The sequence below is a fragment of the Cannabis sativa genome, chromosome 8 (assembly GCF_029168945.1).
Source record: "Cannabis sativa cultivar Pink pepper isolate KNU-18-1 chromosome 8, ASM2916894v1, whole genome shotgun sequence".
Classification (NCBI taxonomy): Eukaryota; Viridiplantae; Streptophyta; class Magnoliopsida; order Rosales; family Cannabaceae; genus Cannabis; species Cannabis sativa.
Genome location: NC_083608.1, coordinates 31,375,476 through 31,397,588, shown reverse-complemented (window position 1 = coordinate 31,397,588; position 22,113 = coordinate 31,375,476). Strand labels below are relative to the sequence as shown.

The following is a 22,113-nucleotide window of genomic DNA, read 5'->3' as shown; positions in this document are numbered from 1 at the left end:
GAGTTGCGGATTTTGCTCTATTACTTGCAATAAGAATTTTGATGTAGAATTCCGTATAAATACAAAAAAAAAAAAACTATTTTTTAGGTATAAAAATTAAAAAAAAAACCTAAATAAAAAAGTTTACATTAAACGATCTGTCATTACATAAAATAGTCATTACAAAAGATGTTTTGCCTTTTGTTAAAAAAATTAGATATTTTGATTATTAAACTTGGTCTTTTTTTTTAACAAAAACTTTTTTTTTTTTTGGAAAACTTATATTTTTTTTAAAAATAAATTTTTTTACATGAAATTAGACCTCACGGTTATTACAAAAAGATGTTTACAGGTATAGAAGAAACATTCAACCAAGCATAGTGATCGTGGGAAAATGCCCACTTTATCACATTACGAGCCAAAAAATTACATGTCATGGCAGTACTTGAAAATAAACAACCAACAAAAAAGAAAGTTCTTTTACAATGATTAGAGTAATTCTCAATCTCCCACCTAACTTCAATCTATTGAGAGAGTTGATAACCACTCTAGAGTCGTTCTCTACGATTACAAACTTGCATCCCTTAATCACAAATTTAGAGCCAAACAATAAGCATCAGCCTCGCCACAGAGAAAATCATAGAAGTCTAACCACACAGTAGTCACTTAATCCACCTCACCCTGATAGTCTCTAGCAACTACCACAATACACATGCTGGTCACCTCCACTTTAGCATCACAGTTCACTTTAAGCCAATCTTAGGGAGGAGGACGCCACCCATCCAAAAGACTAAGAGGAATATAAGAAATAAGAAAAACTCTAGTAGCCAATAATTAACAGAATCAATGTAATGTTAGTAAAAGAATGTTGTGTCTAATTATTTTAGTAAAATATTTTCCCTAAAATATGACTTTTATTATCCATTATAATTGTGATAAATGATTAGTAATTTCACTTATGAATTATGATTACTAAATATTTTGAACTTCAAATTTAGCCATTACCGAATTTATTTGTTTTGGTAGAAGGGGCAACAATTTATTTTCTTAAGAACCAAAAAAAAAAACTTTTACAACACGTTAGAAAATTATTGTGTAATTCAAAATATTATTACAAAATTTGAGGTGTTTGTTTAACTAATTAATTTTGAAAACCTTACTCCAACTATTTTTTTTTCATAAGATGATAATTCTCTTTATTAATGCAAGATACAGATTTGAAGATCATGAAAGTGATGTAATGCAAAATTTAGGGTGAAGAAAAGACGGATTTTTCTTTTATTTTATCTTTAATTATCCCTTGAACAAATCTTGCTATGCTAAAAAGCTGTCATACTTCACCAAAAGCACACGTCTAGCCGTTGCAGCAACTTCTTGTGCAGCCCAAATAACGGTCAGCCTCAGCTCCCAAAACAAAGCTCACTCAAAATTTACAGCTAAAATCCTAACAAACAGTGGAGAGGTGAACCTCAACATTAATGAGACAACAAAGCTTTGCATTCTTTTTTGTCCGCAGAACCTCTCAAGCTACAGGCTTATCTCACATTTGGCCGAAAAGATCGCTTGACGAATGAAATATGGCTTATGAGACAAGACAATGCAGAACCAAAGTGATTGTCAAGGAGCAGAGGTGAACAACAAGGACGCATTAGTTCCTCCAAAGCCAAATGAATTTGACAAAGCAGCTCTAATTGGCATTTTTTTCGAAGATATCAAAGGCATAAACGCATCCTCAAATACCGGATCTGGTTTGTCAAGATTAAGTGTCAACGGTGCCATTCCCTGCAATTTTACAGAAATTAGTTATTTGGCGAGGAGGTAAGGTATTTGTAGTAGTAAAATCCTAGTCTTGCATTATAAATAGAAAATATAAAAGGAAAGGCAATCACTTACATGATGTATGGCCAAAACCGCAAAGATTGCTTCAACAGCTCCAGCTGCTCCAAGAAGATGACCAATAGCTCCCTATAATTTATTATAATTGCACCCCCAAAGGAAACAATATGAAGAACCAAGCTGAATTGTAGAAAGTATGAGGGAAAAAAATACAATACATTTACTTATTTATGTTCTTCCTTTGATGGAAACCTCATTCTATGTATGCTGAAGTGTGTGTAGAAAATTATGATGCAAGAAAACTTTTCACAAACAAATATCCATTTAGCTGAATGAAATATCCTTTGGAACGAAGACAAGAAAATGGTAAAGCTAAAACTTCATTATAACTAATTCAGTAGCTAATATTTCTATGAAATGAAGTAGAGTTATTTCCAAAACCACACTAACATTGTGTTGACAAGATGTTCATAATGCTTAATTTACCTTGGTGGAAGACAAAGCCAAAGCACCTGATGTTGCATGATCGGAGAACATACTTTTGATGGCATTAGCTTCTACAGCATCACCTGAGCAAAGCATCACAAGCAACATTATGAATCTACAGCTATAATAAAGAGCTTATAAAAATAAAAGGAGAAACATCTTAGATGAAGGTCTAGAAGACTTACCCAAAGGTGTTGATGTAGCATGAGCATTAATGTAATCCACTTGTTTATAATGAAGACCAGACTGTAAAACAACAACATTATAATAAGCCAGAAGTATTTCCTGATCCATTCATGAGATGGTGACAATAATAGAGAAAAATGGTATGGTTCCGCGATAATTTTTTCATTAATGAACAAATAGATTGATTCTCTCCCAATGCCCAAACCTATGTTCACACCCAAAGCACTTTCTCAAAACAAGACAGGATGCTTGTTGGTGCTCAATCATTTACTCATGTTACATGCTTTACAAACAAGCTACTCGTCTGCCTACAGCACACCTATCTATTAGTGAACAAGCTTGTAGTATGCAGAACTAGGTATGTTACAGTGCAAGGAGCTCATAGTACACCTATCCAGTAGTGAATAAGCTTGAGGTAGCAGTAATGGCATCTGCAAATATTATCCTGCAAAGTACGAACATAATTTTCCTTTGGCAATGAACATCACTGTAAAAGACACTTGCCGAAAGCTTGTTCATTTTAGATCTACACTGTGCAAATTACAATGCATATGTATCACGCCCTAGCAGAAAACTAATAGAGTTGACCAAACCATCATAAAATTGATAAGACTATCAATTTTTCCTCGGATAGTTTTGAAAAAACTGTGCCAGTTGAATGCCTAAGAACGTTATAACATTTAAAAATCTAGAGGAACACAAAAATAATGGTCCACAATCATCAAGCTTTACCTGCTTCAAGGCACGTGACATTGTCAGGATAGCACCTCTTCCATCAACATGTGGTTGAGTAATATGATATGCATCACCTGCAGGAGAACAAAGTATTCAAATCGAAGTACATTAAGTTACTACAGGGAAAAAATGTACAATTTGCAGTGTTCAGAGAACAACCAGCTGTCCCATATCCGCGAAGCTCCCCATAGATTTTTGCTCCACGTCTTTTTGCATGCTCAAGTTCCTTTGTCATCAATGTATCAACAGAAGATAATGCAAGGCACACTTATAAGGATCCAAAAATGTTAAAAAAAGGATTAAGTCAATCATTGAATAGTACATGTCGAGTCTCAACTCACCTCCAACACCAAGACACCGGAACCTTCACCTATCCTGAGTTAAAAGAAAAATAAGCCAAAACAATAGGATGGAAACAGTAAAAGAACAGCAATAGCCAGCTCATGGAAACACACCTCTGAAGACAAAAGATTTTTGTAGTACTTACACAAACCCATCTCTTGAACAGTCAAACGGCCTCGAAGCTTCTTGAGGGGTGGAGTTGTACTTTGTAGTCAAAGCCCTGGACCTGGAAATTTAAAAGCATTTCTTAAAAGATGAAAGATTTCAAATGTAACTACTAACCAAATCCATCTTTATGAGAAACAACATTTTAAGTCAAAAACTTGGTATGATAATTAAGTAATACCTACAAAATCCAGCTACAGACAATGCATCAATGCTCCCCTCAGTTCCTCCAGCCACCATAACATCTGAATCTCCAAACTGAATCATCCTTGCCGCGTCACCAATAGAATGTGCACCAGTAGCACAAGCTGTCACTGCAGCATGATTTGGTCCCTGAGAAAGATCACATATCTTTTGTGAGAAATTACTATAGCACGCACTTCATTCTGCATATGGAAGTCCTTATGGTTATGAGCATTAAAGAGCTTAATAATTATGATGAAATTTCTGTTAGTTATCACTAAAGTTGTTTTGCAGACTAGTCTTTTGAAGTTTAAGTTCAGGTAGCCTAGTTGTGTCAGTATTATCCATGCAATGAAGATGGTGCATACCTAAGCATTATTTACTCTTCTTAGTTTGCAGTATAATTGGGTTTTATGGGAGATGATACCTGGAATCCATACTTCATGCTCACGTGACCAGACGCCATATTGATTAATATCCGTGGAACAAAAAATGGACTAAGCCGACGCAAACGCTATAAAAGTAAAGCAAAATAGGCATTACAAACTTCAATAAATAAATAAAAAAAAAATAACCTGCATATTGGAAGAAGACCATTAGAAATAATTTCAGAAAATGAATCAATAATCTAACAAGGTAGAAGGTAATGTAACCTTCTCACAAATCAATTGTGCTGCCTCTAGTATGTCACTCATGCTTCCAATTCCCCCACCAATTGAAACTCCCTGACATTTTTCAAGTTAAAAAAGGATACAAAAAAAATATATGGGAAACAGTAATAGCCAGCCAATTTACATACAGAATATGCTTACTGTTCTTTCCTTCTGATCCTGCTCTACAGGTGCCCAATTTGCATCTTTCAGAGCTTCATCGGCAGCACATAATGCATATCCTATAAACCTTGATATTGACCTGTGGTCCTGAGATACAACCATCTCTATAAATAACATAAGAGACATACAAATTGCTAAGCCTCTATATAACTCAGAAAATAGGAAGATAAAATAAACTGCCAAAGAAGAAGAAGGAAATGAAGATTGTTTGTTATTATAAAGAAAAAGAAACCAAACTTGCATTAATTGTTATAATTCAAACGAAGTATTTACACGTTATGAAGGCACACAAGCTACATTAGAAGGCTATGAAACTTATTACATCTAATCAGAAACCATATCCTGTCAAGATGTTGATGACATATCTTGTTGAAGCCGGAAGGCACTGCTTCACTTGTCAAAGATATTAAAATTTATAGCCTAAAATAATTAACAGAAGAGCATTGATTTTTTAATTTCAGAAAAAAGAACTGTTTCAAAAACAATAATTTTCTGCTACCACAGAATGTTTTTTCTGATCTTTCTGGTAATCTTCATAGGATATAGCATTGCTCAAAAACAGACAGCTTACTCTGAAATTATTTCAATATTGGACTTTGGACATTGTTTGAGCTCAAAATGAAATTAAATTTATGCTTACCACCTCAATTATTTCTTTTTTACTTGTGAGAACTAAGCAATCATTACTAGAAGGGAGAAATGTAAGAACAGCATCAAAGGCAAGAATGGAAATAAGCAAAAAAGTTGAGAAAAGTGAAGTGTGGGTAGCATTCTATTTCCAATTCCACCTTAGAATTAAGCCACAAATCCTCATTGAACTGTCCAGGGGCTGTTCCACAAGGCACCACTGCAGCAACTTTGGAAGTGAGCTGCTCGTAGGCGTGCACTTTGGTTTCAGTATCGAAGCTATTCATCTTAAGATCATCCATGGACAAAGCTCTAACCCCACACTCTCCTTTCACTAAGCGATTCCACGTCGTTTCCACTCCACAACCCAAAGGAGTCACCATTCCCAACCCTGGAAGATACAATAGCCCAAATCACATATCGAAATAAAAGCCAATAAAACATTTCCATGAAAGCAAAGCAGAGAGAGAGAGAGAGAGAGAGAGAGAGAGAGAGAGAGAGAGAGAGTAGTACCGGTGACGACCACTCTTCGAGAATGAATAACTGGAGGGGGAGCAAGAGATTCATTTTCCAAAGGAGAACAAGAGTAGAAGAAAGCAGAGTAAAAGCGAGGGATGAAGAGGAAGCTACGCCGAGTAGGTGGAAACATTGCTTAGTAAGGCTTTTAAGGATGAAAGAGATGAATGATTTTGCTGTGTAATCATCAATGGCGCCTCACTCACAAAATTCTGAAGCCCCGGCCGAACAACAGATATGACGTACACTAATACAATTAAAAACAAAAGATGAAATTTCCATACCAAAGCTAAATCAGAAGCTAAATAAATATAATGCCAAATTTGAGTTTCAATGCTTCAAAATGCAAACTTAGTTAGGGTGCATAGCTTTCAAGAAAGCTAGAAGCAATTTTTTAAAAAGCTATCATTTAAAATGTGTTTGTAAAATTAGATTACTAACTTCTTTAAGAATTTAAGAAAAATACTTTTCTCTTAGTTTTATTTATAATTTTACAATTTATATTTTTAATTACAAAATTACTTTTATAAAGTTTTAAAATTATAAAAATATAATTTACGAAGTAAAAAGTAAAAAATTAACTAAAAAATAACGATAAATCAATATCACGATAACTATAAATAAACTATAAAACAAAATTGTCTCCCTTTCGCAAGTGTATTTAGTGTCTTGTCGAAAATGCTGGTGCGCGTAAGCACCCAATCTTGACACCAATGAACTCCAAAATTCAAATTTTCATAACTTTTTCAATTTTTATTGAAATCGGGTTCCATTAAAACAAAAATTGCTTAATTTTTCACAAGAAATCCAAATAAATTATTTTCATGGAAAAATTTTATAAATCACATACATTCATCAAATAGCATATAAACCAACATGAACACATCCAAATCAACCCAATAAACAATATTTATCGTTTTAAATCCATATTTCATGAAAGTAAATCATTACCATGGCTCTGAGGCCAGTTGTTGGAATATTTTACCAGGATCTAGATTTACTAACAAGTATGTTGAATTAATATCCTAAATATGAATATCTCTAAAACAATGAAATTAAACACATAAGAGTTTAGAAAACCTTACATTGATTGCAACGGAATATAATGACTCATTCCGCTCAGATCTCTAACCCTTGTTCCTTTCTGTCGTAGAGTATTATCAAGATCTGAACCTGGATCTCTTTCTCTCCTTCGGGTTTGGTTATCACCGTCTTACTCACTATGATTGAGTACTTGACTTACTATGTGTGGGCATGACACTCTTTCACTAGGGCTCGAATATGGTGAAGAACAATGAAGGAGGTGAAATCACTATAGAAGGAACTCTCTCATCTACTTATTGTCTGACATAAAAAACTAGGTTTGATTTGGTTGAAGGCATTAAGTGGATGAGTGAGAGCATCATGTTCCTTTTATAGTGTTTCAACTAGGGCTTAGGGATGAATTATATGGATTAAAAAAAGAATAAAATATTGGGCAAAAATCACTTCTAAGGCCGGCCAAACAAAGGACCAATCTCTAGTTACAATTTTGCCACTTTTTTTTAACCACTTATTCTTCTTTCAATAATACCGTATTTTCTATTTCAACCTTATAAATGTCAAAACTATTTATTTAATAATTATAATTAATTATCAAATAAAATTATCATTTATATAATTTATTAATTAGATCATACAAAGTCTCTTAATTAATAAATTGATCCCAGAACCTCTTTTCTTCACAATTAAGCCCTTGCTTAGAGAAAATTCTTAAATAAGACATAGACTAATTTTAGAATTATAATTGATTAATTAAAATCAATTGACTGAGTTTGTAAGCAATATTATCTCAACTAGTGAGGGGACCATGGACCTATATAACTGAGCTTTCAATAAGTAGATCTAGAATTTACCAAGTAAATTCTCTAAATTATTAATTCTGCCTTGCGCCACTATAGAGTTGGAATTGAATAGTACTCTCAATTATATAGAACGCTCTATATGTACCACGATATAGATACGTTATGATTATCCATTATTACAATCCTAATAGTCAAAGATCCTCTATAGATGATCTACACTAAATAGGGACAAATTTATTGTTCTACCCTTCAATGTTTTTTATCATTAAAACACTTAGCCACCTATAAATGATACTTTAGTAAACTAATATAATTACTAAAATGAAGCCTCAATCATTTATATCTATTCAGCCAAGCTCAAAGGAAATCATCGTTTCACTTCTAAATACTTATATAGAAGCTATAGATTCTATATCTATAATCAGTGCTCCCACTCAATTGAACTACCATGTTCTCAAGATGTAAATATCTGCCAAAACCATTAGTTAGCTTCCCCGAACAACTTGAAGAACATAAATAATATAACTAAGTTGAACTTAACCATATCAGGATTAAGATCCATAGACCTAAGATCAACTATTAATATTGATTTAGAAAGATATAACGGTAAGTTTATGAAATATTATCTAAGATCAATATCGGTCCCTTCCAATGTATACTTCATACCTTTGATACAGGTAAACTTTGCTAATGTCTTGGAAAGGACATAACACTTATCCAAGGTGTAAGTATACCTTATCGTTGATTATTATGTCAGTCTAAATCCAGTAAACTGACAAATCATAGGAATTAAACTTTTGAACATATAATCATGATTATATTCTACTGTGTTCATGACACTATAATCATGAACAAATATATATATTTATATATGTTCTGGACTTAATAGAATTTATACATTAAATATAATCATGAAATAAATCATGTAAACTATGCAACATAGAAGCAATTTTTGATCTTATATTAATTAGTAAATCTGATTATATTGAAATGAGTTTTATTTAGGGCACAAAACCCAATAGTCTTGAGATAAGATTTCAGTTGGGAGACTAATGATTTTACAGGGGATAGTAATGGTATGTTACGGTTTATGAACTGTGTTTGTGTTCCTATAGATAATGATATTAAGAAGGAAATTCTGAATGAGTCTCATACGACTTCTTACTCCGTTCATCCGGGAACAACTAAAATGTATCAAGACCTCAAGTCTATGTACTGGTGGCCTCAAATGAAGAATGATATAGCAGAATATGTTGCAAAGTGTTTTACATGTCAACAAAGTGAAAGCTGAACACTAAAGACCTGTAGGTTTGCTGTAGCCATTGAATCTTCCAGAATGGAAATGGGAAGACATTGCCATGGACTTTGTAATTGGATTACCTAGGATTACGAGGCAGTATGACTCTGTGTGGCTCATAGTTGACAGGTTTACAAAATCAACGCACTTTTTACCTGTTCGGACGAATTTCTCCATTGAGTAGTATGCAGAACTATATGTTATAGAAATAGTTTGTCTCCATGGTGTCCTAAAGTCCATTGTATCTGATAGGGATTCGAAGTTCACATCGAGATTCTGGGAGAGCCTACATCGAGCTATGGGTACCCAATTGAAGTTCAATACATCATTCCATCCTTAGACAGATGGACAATTTGAAAGGACCATTTAGATTTTAGAAGACATGCTACGAGCATGTGTATTAGACTTTGAAGGATCATGGGTGAAGTACCTTCCCCTGATCGAGTTCTCATAGAACAATAACTATCAAGCAACAATCGGGATGGCTCCTTATGAACTGCTCTATGGAAGGAAGTGCAGATCACCTATTCACTGGGATGAAGTAGGCAAAAGAAAGTTTTTGGGTCCCAAAGTTGTTCAGAGAACAAATGAGGCAATTGACAATATTAGAGTGCATATGTTCGCTGCTCAAAGTAGACAGAAAAGCTATGCCGATCCAAAGCGACCAGATGTTGATTTTCAAGTCAGAGATATGGTATTTCTTTGAATATCTCCTATGAAGGGTATTAAACGCTTTGTTAAGAGGGGAAAACTTAGCCCCATGTTCATTGGACTTTTAAAAACCCTGGAAAGGATATGACAAGTAGCATACAGGTTGGCTATACCCCCAGCGCTGACAATTGTACATGATGTGTTTCATGTTTCGATGCTTCAAAAATATGTATCAGACTAATCTCATGTTCTCAGTTATGAAGCATTGGAACTTCAACAAGACCTCTCATACGAGGAGAAACCAGTGCAAATACTAGATAGGAGAGAGAAAGTCCTGAGAAATAAGATAATTACACTGATAAAATTATTATGGAAGAACAGTGTTAGGCTATTTTTAGCCTACGTTTTGGGTCACTTTTTATAGTCGTTTTCCTTCTTTATTATTATATTTGGAGTAAAATTACGCTTGTTTTCTTTCGTTTCAAGTTTCACACTTGGAATATATCAATTGATCAAATTTCAGAAAACACCAATTTATAGAATAGAGAAAATTTTACAAGAAAATAAAGCTGAAACTTCAAGCCTAAATTTGACTATGTTCTGATCAGATTTTGGAAAAAGTCAAAACATAGAAGCTTTAGATTTCTTTTTCTTCTTTCCAACACATCTTAAATCAACTCATTTGGAGTTTGTATGTGAAAGTTATGCATATTTTACTGAAAGATGTTGACGTTGTCAAATTTGCTTCAGTAGTCGCGACCACCATTTTTCATGGTCGCAACCATGGTCGCAACTAGGAGGCCAGGCAAAGAGCATGGACTTTCCAATTTTCTTATGGTCGCGATTAGGCTTTATGTAGTCACGACTAGGGGCGAAAGACAGATTTTTGGGCAGTTTTGTAATTTCACCCTTCAAAGATATCTGCATTATTTTCTATATAAGGGTTGTGTGTTTTAGAGGCAAGGGGTGCAGAAATTAAACCCTAGAATTGAAGGAGGAGACAAAGGAAGCAATTGTGGCGATCCAGAGCAAGATCACCAACTAGTTCTTTCTTCCCCTTTTTATGTTTTTATGTTAATTTCTGTTTCAATTTTTATGGATGTGAACATGAGTTTTTTTAAACCAAATTCCCAATTTAGGGATATGATGAATGTTAGATGATGTTTCTTCAATTTAGTTAATGTGATTATTAGTTTTTTTCCCTATTTTGTGTGATTTGTTCTTATTTGTTTTAATTACATATTTTAGACTGGCCATCTTGAATGTGATTTATGATCCTAATATGAAATTTGAAAAGTGAATATTAGGAATGCTCTAATAGGACAAACATAAGTTTTGATGTAAAACGAGAGTATTTACATAGCTTATGTGATTTTTAGATTCTGAATTCAATGCAAGTTATATGTTAATTTACTTCAAAGATGCAAGTAGATAATATATGATTTAGGACCTTAATGATCTGAGAAGAGTTAGGGTTAAATCGATAATTTGTCATCATCAAAAGGGAGAGAATTAATAATTAACATTAACAATTGAGAAACTGGACTAACAGGATTCATATTCCTAAATACTCATCCATAATTAATTACACTTTTTATTATTATTTTCCTGCTTTTTAATTTTTAGTTATTTAATTATTCAACCTTATTATTGATTCTACCAAATAGAAACAAGAATTCAATTGATTGGTACTTAGCTACAGTCCTCATGGGAACGATCTCACTTACCTGAGTATTACTTGTTAAAACGATACGTATACTTGCGTGTTGGATTTATCACAACAAACAGCAAAGTTGAAGAAGCAACCCGGGAACTAGAGATGGATATGCAATAGAAATTCCAGAGTTGTTCAAGTATTTCGGGATGAAATTTCTATAAAGAGTGGATAATTGTAATACTCTAAAGCTTCGTAATCAGATTAGCAACCCTAACTAAGTTAATTAAGTATAAATGAGAAATTATATTATTATATAATTTAATATGTAGAATTATTGTGATTTATTGCATTCTAAGACCTCGTTTGTGTGTCAAGGGTATTTTCATAATTTTGACCCGAGAAGGGTAAAAATTATAATTTTGCGGTATATTGTGAATATGGGCTATATTATTACATAGTATGTTCATTTTGTCTTTCTCCAGGTGATTTCTAACAAGTTGACACGGTATAGTCACAATTAGGTATTTTGGGCCGAACCGGGTTTGTGGTCCAAAATATATTTTTAGGATTTAGTTATGGCTTATATGTGTTAAATGAGAAAGTATGAATTATGTGATGTATATATATATATATGAGTGGAAATGACAAATTTGCCCTTATATGTGTTTATGCTTATGTGTGTGCTTTAGTGGCAAAATGGTATTTTGGCCAAATAATTCTATTTTCATTAATACTAAATTTTTAGCCAAAAAGAGAAGCATTTTTTCTGGGTTTGAAACCCCTAAACCGTCCAAACTCTCTTTCTCTTTCTCTATATCTCTCTCTATCTTATAATTTCAAACACAAGCTTGGGAAAAAGGCTTGAAATCTAGTGTTGATCTTGTGTGTTATCTTGCTTGGAGCTTGAAGAACATAGGTAGCTATCTTGAATCTCTTTTGCTTGTTTGAATTTATGGATTTAAGCTTTATAATGGTGTTTATGGTGTTCTTAGGTGTGGTGGTTGCATGTTTGTGAAAATAAGGTGAATTGCGATGATTTTGGTATGGTTATACTTTTGTGTTTATGCTTGATGCATCTTTGTTGTTTTGGGAGGTTTTGGCGTGGAATTTGATGTTTAATTTATGGAGAAAACACCTTGAATTTTTGGGTTTTGTGCTTTGAATTTTTAGGTTTCAAAGCTTGATGATTTTTTTATGCCATGTTGATTCTATTGTTGTATGTGTTGGAATTAATTTTACCAGGACCTTAGATCTACTCATAAGTATGTTGATTTAACAACCTAAATATGAACTTCTAAAACGATAAATAAAAACACATAAAAGTTAAGAAACCTTACAGTGATGGCAGCAGAATAAAGTGTCTCCTTCCACTCAGATCTCTAACCCTTGATTCCTGTCTATCGCAGAGTATAATCAAGATCTGAGCCTGAATGTCCTTCAGATGGATGTGATCCTTCACAGTCTTCCAATCTATGATTGAGGTACTGTTTGATGTGTGTGGGCACTTCTCTCTCACAAGGAGTTTCGAAATTTCTCTCTCTTTTCTCTCTTAATTTCGTGTGATACAAAGGCATACAAAGAGAAGAGAGGGGGCGGCAATATATAGTGAAAGGGAGAGCTCAACTTTCCAAATAAACAGTTTCCTCTTTTACTGAGTAATTGATTAACTGCCTTATTTGGTGTGATCCACTACTTTCCTATTATTGCTAGGTTTAGGTTAGCAATTACTTGGCAATTCAAATTGAAAATAATAATTGGGAAACACACAAAGAAGTGGTCAGCCATGGTGTGACTTGGGCCTCACTTGGATTTTGCAGTTTCCTCAATTTTATTTTTATTTCTCCAAAAATGCCATTTTTCCAATTCTAACCATTTAAATACCAAAATTAATTATTTAATAACTAAAATAGATTATTAAATAATATTGTCATTTAATATAACTATTAATTAGACATACAAAGTCTCTTAATTAATAAATAAACCTTGAAACCCTTTTCTTTACAATTTCATCCTTAGTGAGAATTCTCAAATTAGACATAGTCTAACTTTTAGAATTATAATTGATTAATCATAAATCAACTATAGAGTCTTACAAACAGTATGGTCTCAACTAGAATGGGGACCATGGATCTATATTGCTGAGCTTCCAATAAGTTGAACCAAATTTACCAAGTAAATCCCTAACTTATTAATTCCTTGTTGAATCCACTCTTAGAACTTGGAATTGCACTCTCAGACTTATATAGAGCATACTATATGTTTCACGATATACATATGCTATCTCATTTAACCATTGTTATAATCTTAATGTGATTAAAGATCCTCTATATAGATGATTTACATCGAGATGGGATAAATTTACCGTTTCCACCCCTCAATGTATTTTGCCCCTTAAAACACTTAGTTACCTGTAAATGATGTTTTAGTGATCTAATATATAGCCACTGAAACAAGAGCTCATCCATTTACTTCTATTTAACTAAGCTCGAAGGGAATCATCACTTGACTTCTATACACCAGTAGAAGCTATATATTCCATATTTATGTTCAGCACTCCCACTCAGTTATGTTATCATGTTCCCAAAATATACGTATCACCCTGACCCAAAAGTAGGCTTAACTAATAAATCAAAGAACATGAATAGCACTCCTGAGATTGAGCCTAAGCATATCAGGATTTAGATTCTTTTAATCTAAGATTAACTTCTGATATTGACTTGGAAAGATACAACGGTAAGTTTATAATATCTCTGACCAAGTTCAATATCGGTCCAGTCCAATGTATACTCCATACATTCGAAACTAGTATACTTTACCAATGTCCTGGAAAGAACATAACACTTACTCCAAGTGTAAGTATACTTCATCGCTGATTATCACATCAGTGTAAATCCAAAACACTGATGAACAGGGACTTAATCTTTTGAATCATATAATCACAATCACATTCCACTGTATTGAAAATACTGTAATTGTGAATGAATATATGTTCTGGACTTAACTGATTTTGTGAATATATTAAATATGTATATTAAACCATAAACATGTAAAATACATGTAAACATAAATCACTTCAAAATTCTAAATTGATAACTAATCAGATTGTAATGGATTTTATTTAGGGCACAAAACCCAACAGTATGCTAGGATGTGTTTGTGGTTTTTTTGTTTTGAGCTACTTGTTGAGCTCAATTTATACCTATGTTAGATTTGGTATGTGAAGAGCAAATCTTGGTTTATGCTTGGTAACTGGATGAATTTTTGGTGTGATTTGTGTAAGATTTGAAAGCATGAAAAGTTGGAATTTTTGTGTGGAATCAGGGGTCGTTGCTGCGGCCACAGCAAGGCTCACCGCGACGAAGCTCCAGCAGGTTGGAGCCGTTGCGGCAAGGGCTTGGGGCCACTGCAGCGAGAGCCTTATTTTCCCCAATTTTTTGTTTTCTTGTTTTTGCCATAACTTTTGACTCCAAACTCCGTTTTAGACATTCTTGATATCATTAGAAAGCTCATTTTGGGCTCTATGTGTTAGTGTATGATTGGAGTTCATATTATGTATATGTATTAAAATAAATTTAGGATTAATTCTATTTGTGAAATCTCAGGAATGTCTGACTAGGATTATCGATGCTTGCTCAGGAACACTCATGGATTTGGAATCTCCACATACTTGGATTACCAGGTAAGGCAGTGAATTAGTGCATAGAGATTAACGCAGTGGCACTCATGTATATTATTTTGTATATTTATGCGGGAAACCAAGACTAGGGTTATTACCCTTAGTTTAGCTATTATGCGGTCTAGGGTTATTACTCTAGAATGTATGTGAATGTGAATGCAATAATGTGTTATATATATTGATATAAAGAGTTATGCGGTTAAAGCATAACTAGGTTAAACTCGATATTCAGAACCGAGATAAACCATTCTAAGGTCTTATTGTTAATAGACGTGTGAGCGTAACATGTAGGTCTATGTCAAATAGACTATAGATGCAGTGGCATCAACACTTAAATGATTATAATTGCTATTCATATTGTTGTTTATACTATCTTGTTGAGCCTTGGCTCACGAATGCTCTATTGTCCAGGAAAGGGTAAGTCGGTTGTTGAGTTGCCATGAGATTGAGGGCTTTTGCGGTGCATTATACATGTTCAGGCCAAGTTAGACCACAAGGGTTGGGTCTTCCAGGGGAATTGTTGTAATCTCCACTTTTGCCGCTAAGGTCGGCGTATTAATGACTTGTAATATTTTAAAAATATTTTACGGGATCCTGGAATAAAAAATATACTCTTTTTGGATTTATCATAAAGTTTAATTATTACAAGTTATTATTTTATTCTGTATTTTAAACTTTAAATTCCGCTCTTAGCTCTAGTATATCTCGGATTAGAAAGATTAGTGTATGATTAGTCACATTACGTGGCGTTCCTATTGTTAGGACGTTACACCTAACACCCTTAAATGGTCACAAACAATCCTCACCTCGTAAATTAGGCCTTACTCAAATGCCCTAAAGTCAATAACTATTGTATTTTATCCCATCAAAAGACCTAGTTGATACCTTTAGACCATATCGGGTCTGAGTATGCCCATACCTAGTTCTCCCCTATAATTAGAATATTACCCCTTCATGCAAAGGGTTGGAAGTTAAATTTTGAGGAGAAGAATTGAGAATTAGGGTTCTTCAATTAGCGCAAAAATACTTGTAAGAAATATTTAGAAGCTTTTGTAGCTCAATAATATCCACTCGTGGATTAGAGTTTATTAACACTCGAACCACGTAAAAATCTTAATCTTTTTTTCTTTAATTTACTTCTTTCTTAAGTTTATTTACTTTATAATTAGTTTCTAAAAATCTCGACAAACTCTAACACATTTCTAAATTTCTAAATTTGAATTTTGTGGGGTTGTGTTAAAGAATTTGGAGAATTTTGTGAATCCATTAATTAAAAAAAATAGTGTAGATTGAGGATAAAAATATTATAAAATAGTTGTGTGAATTTTTGTAATTTTAAATAGGGTTTTTTTCAATTTTAACCAAAAAAAGTAACAATATTACAAAAATACTTCCAACTGGCCAAATAAACAAATATACAGCCCAAATAAAAAAAAATTACACAAATACCACTTACACACTTTAACCCAGGATCCATGCTTCCTGGGCAACTATCACGTAACCATTGCGCAACCATCGTGCAGCTACGCAGTAATCCAACGCAACCGAAACGAATATTCAACCAGAAAGAGAACCACCATTAATTCTGGTGACTTCACATGAGAAGATGAGCAGAATCAATCAAAACAGGGGCTGTTTCGAATTCATAAAAAAAGTGTAGAAAAACTACTACGAAACTAAAATGCAACTAGAAATCCAGTTTAATTTGCATAAAACTAATGTCTTGACTTCAATTTTTAGATTCATGAAAGGCAGATTTTAAAAAGTTGAATTGGAGTTCCCAAACAATCCAACTCAAGTATAATCCAAAAAAAAATACATCAATACTATAGTAAAATGTTTATCCTGGTGTATTTTTGTTGTTTTTCAAATTTTTAATGGTGAATTTGTTCATATTAAATCATAAAAAGACATGTAGATAGAGTTACAAATGTGGAAACACTTCTGATTTTTAATGTTTCACAACAGTTGCATTACAGTTGCATAAATATTTTGCTAACAGTTATTTTGTCTGATTGAAACTTTCGTCTGACGCAACCTTCGGCCAACCACCCAGGAACTTTCGTCTGATTGAAACCTTCGTATGATGCAACCTTTGGCCAACCACCTAGCAACCACCCTGCAACCATCGTCTGATTGAAACTTTTATCTGATGCAACCACCGCGCAATCGCGCAGCAACCACTCTGCAACCATCGTATGATTGTGTTAGTGATGATAGTGTAAGTGGTATTTTGGTTATTAAAATTACATAAAAGGTATAAATGTTGACTTTACCTTATGGATGTATTTTTGTAAATAAAATGTCAATTTATATTTTCTATGTAATAATTCATTTTAAATATGTATTATACTACACATATTTATAAATTAAAAAAAAAATGATTTTTCTTGTTTGTTGGGAAAAAAAGTTACAAACAAAATGAATTAAGTTTGTATTAAAAAAATAAAAACTAACCCATGAAAGTAATAAAAGTCATGCCTTCTGGTATGTTATTTGTCTCTCTTTTGAGAGTGTGTTGAGTGTTTGAGTTTTATTGTCGTTCATGGCGTCAACAAGTGGTGTTAATAAAAATTTAGAGCAAAAGTGGAAGAACATATGTTTGGGTGATGAGGAAGATAAAGAGATCGTTTATGAAGAGGAGGATGTCAAAGACATTGAGTTTGATGATCGATGGTGCCTCGTTGGGAGATTGTTGACAGGGAAAGTCTCCGATTTCATGATTTTTCAAAATATAATGGCGGACTTATGGAAATCCAGGAAAGGAATGTATGTCAAGATTATAGAGCAAAACCGATTTTTATTTCAATTTTTTCACGAAATTGATATTCAACGAGTTCTCACGGGAAGTCCATGGACATACGACCGAAAACAATTGATCCTAGAAAGGCTGAAGAAAGGCGGTAACCCAAGAACAATTGCTCTAAACAGTCTCGACTTATGGGTGCAAATTCATGATCTACAATCTGGCTTCAAAACAGCAAGGGCGGTCCAACAAGCAGGCAACTACATTGGTCAATTTCTTAGAACCGATCTGAATAATTTCCAAGGCGTTTGGCGTGAGTATTTGCGTGTTAGAGTTCGACTTAATGTCGATGTTCCTCTCAAAAGACGAATGAAGTTTCGTGAGAAGGGTGGTGATGCTTTCTATGCCAATTTTAAATATGAAAAACTCCCTACATTTTGCTTTATCTGCGGTATCATGGGACATTCGGAACGTTTTTGTGCTAGACTATATGACACCCCGATTGAGAAAATTGAAAAATCGTATAGTTTGGAGATGAAAGCACCTATAAGGAGGTAGAGTTTTCTGTTTGCTTCTCCATGGCTGAGGACGCGAAAAACCGACGACAACCCAGCTCCTGCTGCACCCCAATCTGATCCTCAATCACCTCCGTCTGCATTCACTACTGCTACATCAGTTACGGCAGGCCTGGGGGGATCGTATAGGCCGAGAAATCAGCAACAAATGGGGGTTGTTATACAGCCGACTATATCCCATGATTCTAGGAGAGTTTTTACTCGAATAGAATCTCCCTTAAATGACCCCACTATAATTTTGCAAGACAATAAGGCCACTTTTATGTCAGATATGCAATTAGAATTAGTTGACTTGAAAAGAAAGAGAATGGAAGTTAATTCCCAATCAGTCACCAATATTCCTAACTCTAAGGAAGTGATTTTTGAAGATGAGCCCAATGATTTTCTTGATGAAGATGTTGTTGGCCTCCCAAAAAACGGCGGTTCGGTGGGTCCTGGTTCCCAGGCCCACCAATCGAAATGAGTACCATTAGTTGGAATTGCCGTGGGCTTGGGAACCCATGGGCCTTTCAATTCCTACAAGACATTTGTGTTGAAAATAAGCCCAATTTTTTATTTCTTTGTGAAACTTTATGCAAAAAAGAAGTAGTGGACTGTGTGAAGATCAAGTTGGGCTTTGAAAGTTGCTTCATTATTGAAGCCCAAGGAAGGAGAGGTGGATTAGCTTTTTTTTGGAAACTCTCTGATGAAGCCCGATTGTTGAGTTACTCTAACAACCACATCGACTTAGAAATCTCCATTCCTAGTAAACTTCCATGGCACATGACCGGTTTCTATGGCGAACCACAGCGTGCTCTCCAACAAACAACTTGGGATCTGCTCCGGTCTATTGCAGATGAGTCGCCCTTTCCTTGGTGCATTCTCGGAGATTTCAACAATGTTACTACTTAGAATGATATCAAAGGTGGCTGACCCCGATTCCTTGATCAATGGCTTCAACCTTGCACTTCACGACTGCCAGCTTGGAGAGCTTGAGTTAAATGGGTATGGTTTCACCTGGGAGAGAGGACGTGGGACTGCTGCTCACATTGAAATCAGGTTAGACAAAGCCTTTGCGAATTATGACTGGTTTTCTCTATTTCTTGATGCAAAATTATCAAACTTTGATTACTCATCATCTGATCATACACCACTGTTTCCTGAGCTAGATCCGTGACTAATACCCGTGCTATACATTTATTTCGCTACGAGAATGCTTGGTCTCGTGAGCCTCTTTGTGCCGAGCTTGTTAAAAGTTGTTGGGCCGATAATTGTCATCTTTCTCTTACTGAAAAATTGAAATGCTATAGTATTGTTTTAACCGATTGGGGCTTTGAGATTACTGGAAATTTTAAAAAAAGATTGAAGCAAAGCAAGAAGAAAATGGCAAAGCTGAAAGTGGATAGTAGTAGCTCCCATGATCAAGATTTTTCTGCTGAACAATGTAATTATTTTGAGATTCTAGCTCAACAGGAAATCTATTGGAGGCAACGGTCTAAACAATTTTGGCTTCATGTGGGTGATAAGAATAGCAAGTATTTTCATGCAACTGTTAGTTCTCGCAGACATAGCAACCAAATTGTCCAACTGAAAAACTTTGATGATACAGGGGTCAATTGGTCTTCGAGACTTGATCAGATTATTATTGATTATTTTCTTGCTCTCTATACTAATGATGTTATTGATTGTAATTCTGTGGTGAATGGTATATCTTCCTCTGTCACTGATGATCATAATGAAGCTCTCTTACAAACGGTTACGCCCGAAGAAATAAAACAAGCTATTTTTCAAATGCATCCTGATAAAGCTCCTGGTCCTGATGGCATGGGTCCTGGCTTTTATCAACACCATTGGGATGTCATTGGTCCTGATATAGTGCATCTTGTTACAAACTTTTTTGAGACCGAAGACTTGCCCCTAGACATTAATGAAACCAATCTTGTGTTGATTTCGAAGAAGGAAAACTTTTCCACAATGGGTGATCTGCGCCCTATTGCTCTATGTAATGCATCTTACAAGATTATGACTAAAGTCCTTGCAAACAAAATGAGAAGTATGATTGACCAGATTATTTCTCCCACTCAAAGTGCTTTCATTCCTGGTAGGCTTATCTCTGATAATATTATGGTGGCGTTTGAAATCATGCACTATCTTAAGCGGAAAAGAAGAGGTCAAAAAGGTTTCATGGCCGTGAAGCTTGATGAGTAAAGCTTACGACAGAGTTGAATGGGGTTACTTGAAAGCGGTTATGTCTCGTATGGGTTTTGCTAGCAAATGGATTAACCTTATCCTGAAATGTGTCACTTCGGTGAGATACTCTGTTATCCATAGCAGTCATATAATGGATCCTATTACTCCTTCTCGTGGTATCCGACAGGGCGATCCATTGTCAACATATCTGTTTATCATTTGTGCTGAGGGGTTTTCATCTTTAATCAGAAAATATGAAGCTGACAGGATCATTCAGGGGTGTCGTGTGGCTAATGGGGCTCCCTCGGTAACTCATATGCTTTTTGCTGATGACAACTATTTATTTTGCCAAGCGACTCAAAATGCTGCTGATAGCATGAACAGGCTCCTTCACTCTTTTGAACTTGCTTTCAGGTCATCGTGTTAATGCAACCAAGTCTTCAATATTCTTCAGTTCTAACACCAATGGAGCGGTTAAAGATCAAATTTGCTCAACTCTTGGAATGCCTGAAGCTACAGATGGTTCTTTCTACTTGTGGCTGCCAAATATAGTCGGTAGAAAGAAAACTATTATTCTTGGTTTTCTTAAGAGCAAGATCATCACTCGGATAAATAGTTGGGATGGTAAATTTCTCTCTCGTGCAAGCAAAGAGATTCTTTTAAAGACTGTCATTCAATCTCTTCCAACTTATGCCATGAGTGTGTTTCTGATTCCTCTAAAAATTTACAATGATATTGAAAAGCTTATGGCAAGCTTTTGGTGGAAAACAAAAAGTGCTAGTGGCCAAGGAATTATTTGGATGTCTTGGGATCAGTTGGCTGTTCACAAAGATTTGGGAGGCATGGGCTTTCGTCATCTTCATGACTTTAACCTTGCAATGCTTGCTAAGCAAGGGTGGTCAGAGTCATCCCTTGTTAGTCAAGTTTTTAAAGCTAAATATTACCCCCGTTCAGACTGTTGGGTTTTGTGCCCTAAATAAAACCCATTACAATCTGATTAGTTATCAATTTAGAATTTTGAAGTGATTTATGATTACATGTATGTTACATGTTTATGGTTTAATATATATATTTACTATATGCACAAAATCAGTTAAATCCAGAACATATAGTTATTCACAATTACAGTATTGTCAATACAGTGGAATGTGATTGTGATTATATGATTCAAAAGACTTAGTCCCTGTTCATCAGTGTTTTGGATTTACACTGATGTGATAATCAGCGATGAAGTATACTTACACTTGGAGTAAGTGTTATGTTCTTTCCAGAACATTGGTAAAGTATACTAGTTTCGAATGTATGGAGTATACATTGGACTGGACCGATATTGAACTTAGATAAGATATTATAAACTTACCGTTGTATCTTTCCAAGTCAATATCAGAAGTTGATCTTAGATTAAGAGAATCTAAATCCTGATATGCTTAGGCTCAATCTCAGGAGTGTTATTCATGTTCTTTGATTTATTAGTTAAGCCTACTTTTGGGTCAGGGATATACGTATATTTTGGGAACATGATAGCATAACTGAGTGGGAGTGCTGAACATAAATATGGAATCTATAGCTTCTACTGGTGTATAAAAGTCAAGTGATGATTCCCTTCGAGC

At 34.5% G+C, this 22,113-nt stretch overlaps 2 protein-coding genes across 2 annotated transcripts; one reads left to right on the top strand and one right to left on the bottom strand.

Moving 5' to 3' along the window:
• Positions 1 to 1,227: 1,227 nt before the first annotated feature.
• On the bottom strand, positions 1,228 to 6,308 carry LOC115701318 (3-oxoacyl-[acyl-carrier-protein] synthase, mitochondrial). Its single transcript, XM_030629077.2, has 14 exons — positions 5,886 to 6,308; positions 5,534 to 5,763; positions 4,725 to 4,832; positions 4,566 to 4,637; positions 4,340 to 4,426; positions 3,911 to 4,062; positions 3,710 to 3,790; positions 3,564 to 3,597; positions 3,382 to 3,448; positions 3,220 to 3,296; positions 2,487 to 2,547; positions 2,302 to 2,384; positions 1,873 to 1,944; positions 1,228 to 1,761 (listed from the first exon to the last, which is right to left on the bottom strand). Exons 1-14 carry the CDS (start codon positions 6,019 to 6,021, stop codon positions 1,597 to 1,599), a joined length of 1,425 nt encoding a protein of 474 aa, XP_030484937.2. The 5' UTR covers positions 6,022 to 6,308; the 3' UTR covers positions 1,228 to 1,596.
• An 11,250-nt stretch (positions 6,309 to 17,558) lies between these two features.
• On the top strand, positions 17,559 to 18,317 carry LOC115700106 (uncharacterized protein At4g02000-like). The gene has a single exon (XM_030627666.2). It carries the CDS (start codon positions 17,559 to 17,561, stop codon positions 18,315 to 18,317), a length of 759 nt encoding a protein of 252 aa, XP_030483526.2.
• The last annotated feature ends 3,796 nt before the right edge of the window (positions 18,318 to 22,113 follow it).

Coding starts and splice junctions, on each gene's coding strand:
- LOC115701318 (XM_030629077.2), bottom strand. CDS start 6,021: ATGTTTCCACCTACTCGGCGTAGCTTCCTCTTCATCCCTCGCTTTTAC. Junction 4,638..4,724: donor AGGATCAGAAGGAAAGAACA/GTAAGCATATTC, acceptor GAAAAATGTCAG/GGAGTTTCAATTGGTGGGGG. Junction 4,063..4,339: donor GCATGAAGTATGGATTCCAG/GTATCATCTCCC, acceptor GATCTTTCTCAG/GGACCAAATCATGCTGCAGT.
- LOC115700106 (XM_030627666.2), top strand. CDS start 17,559: ATGGCGTCAACAAGTGGTGTTAATAAAAATTTAGAGCAAAAGTGGAAG.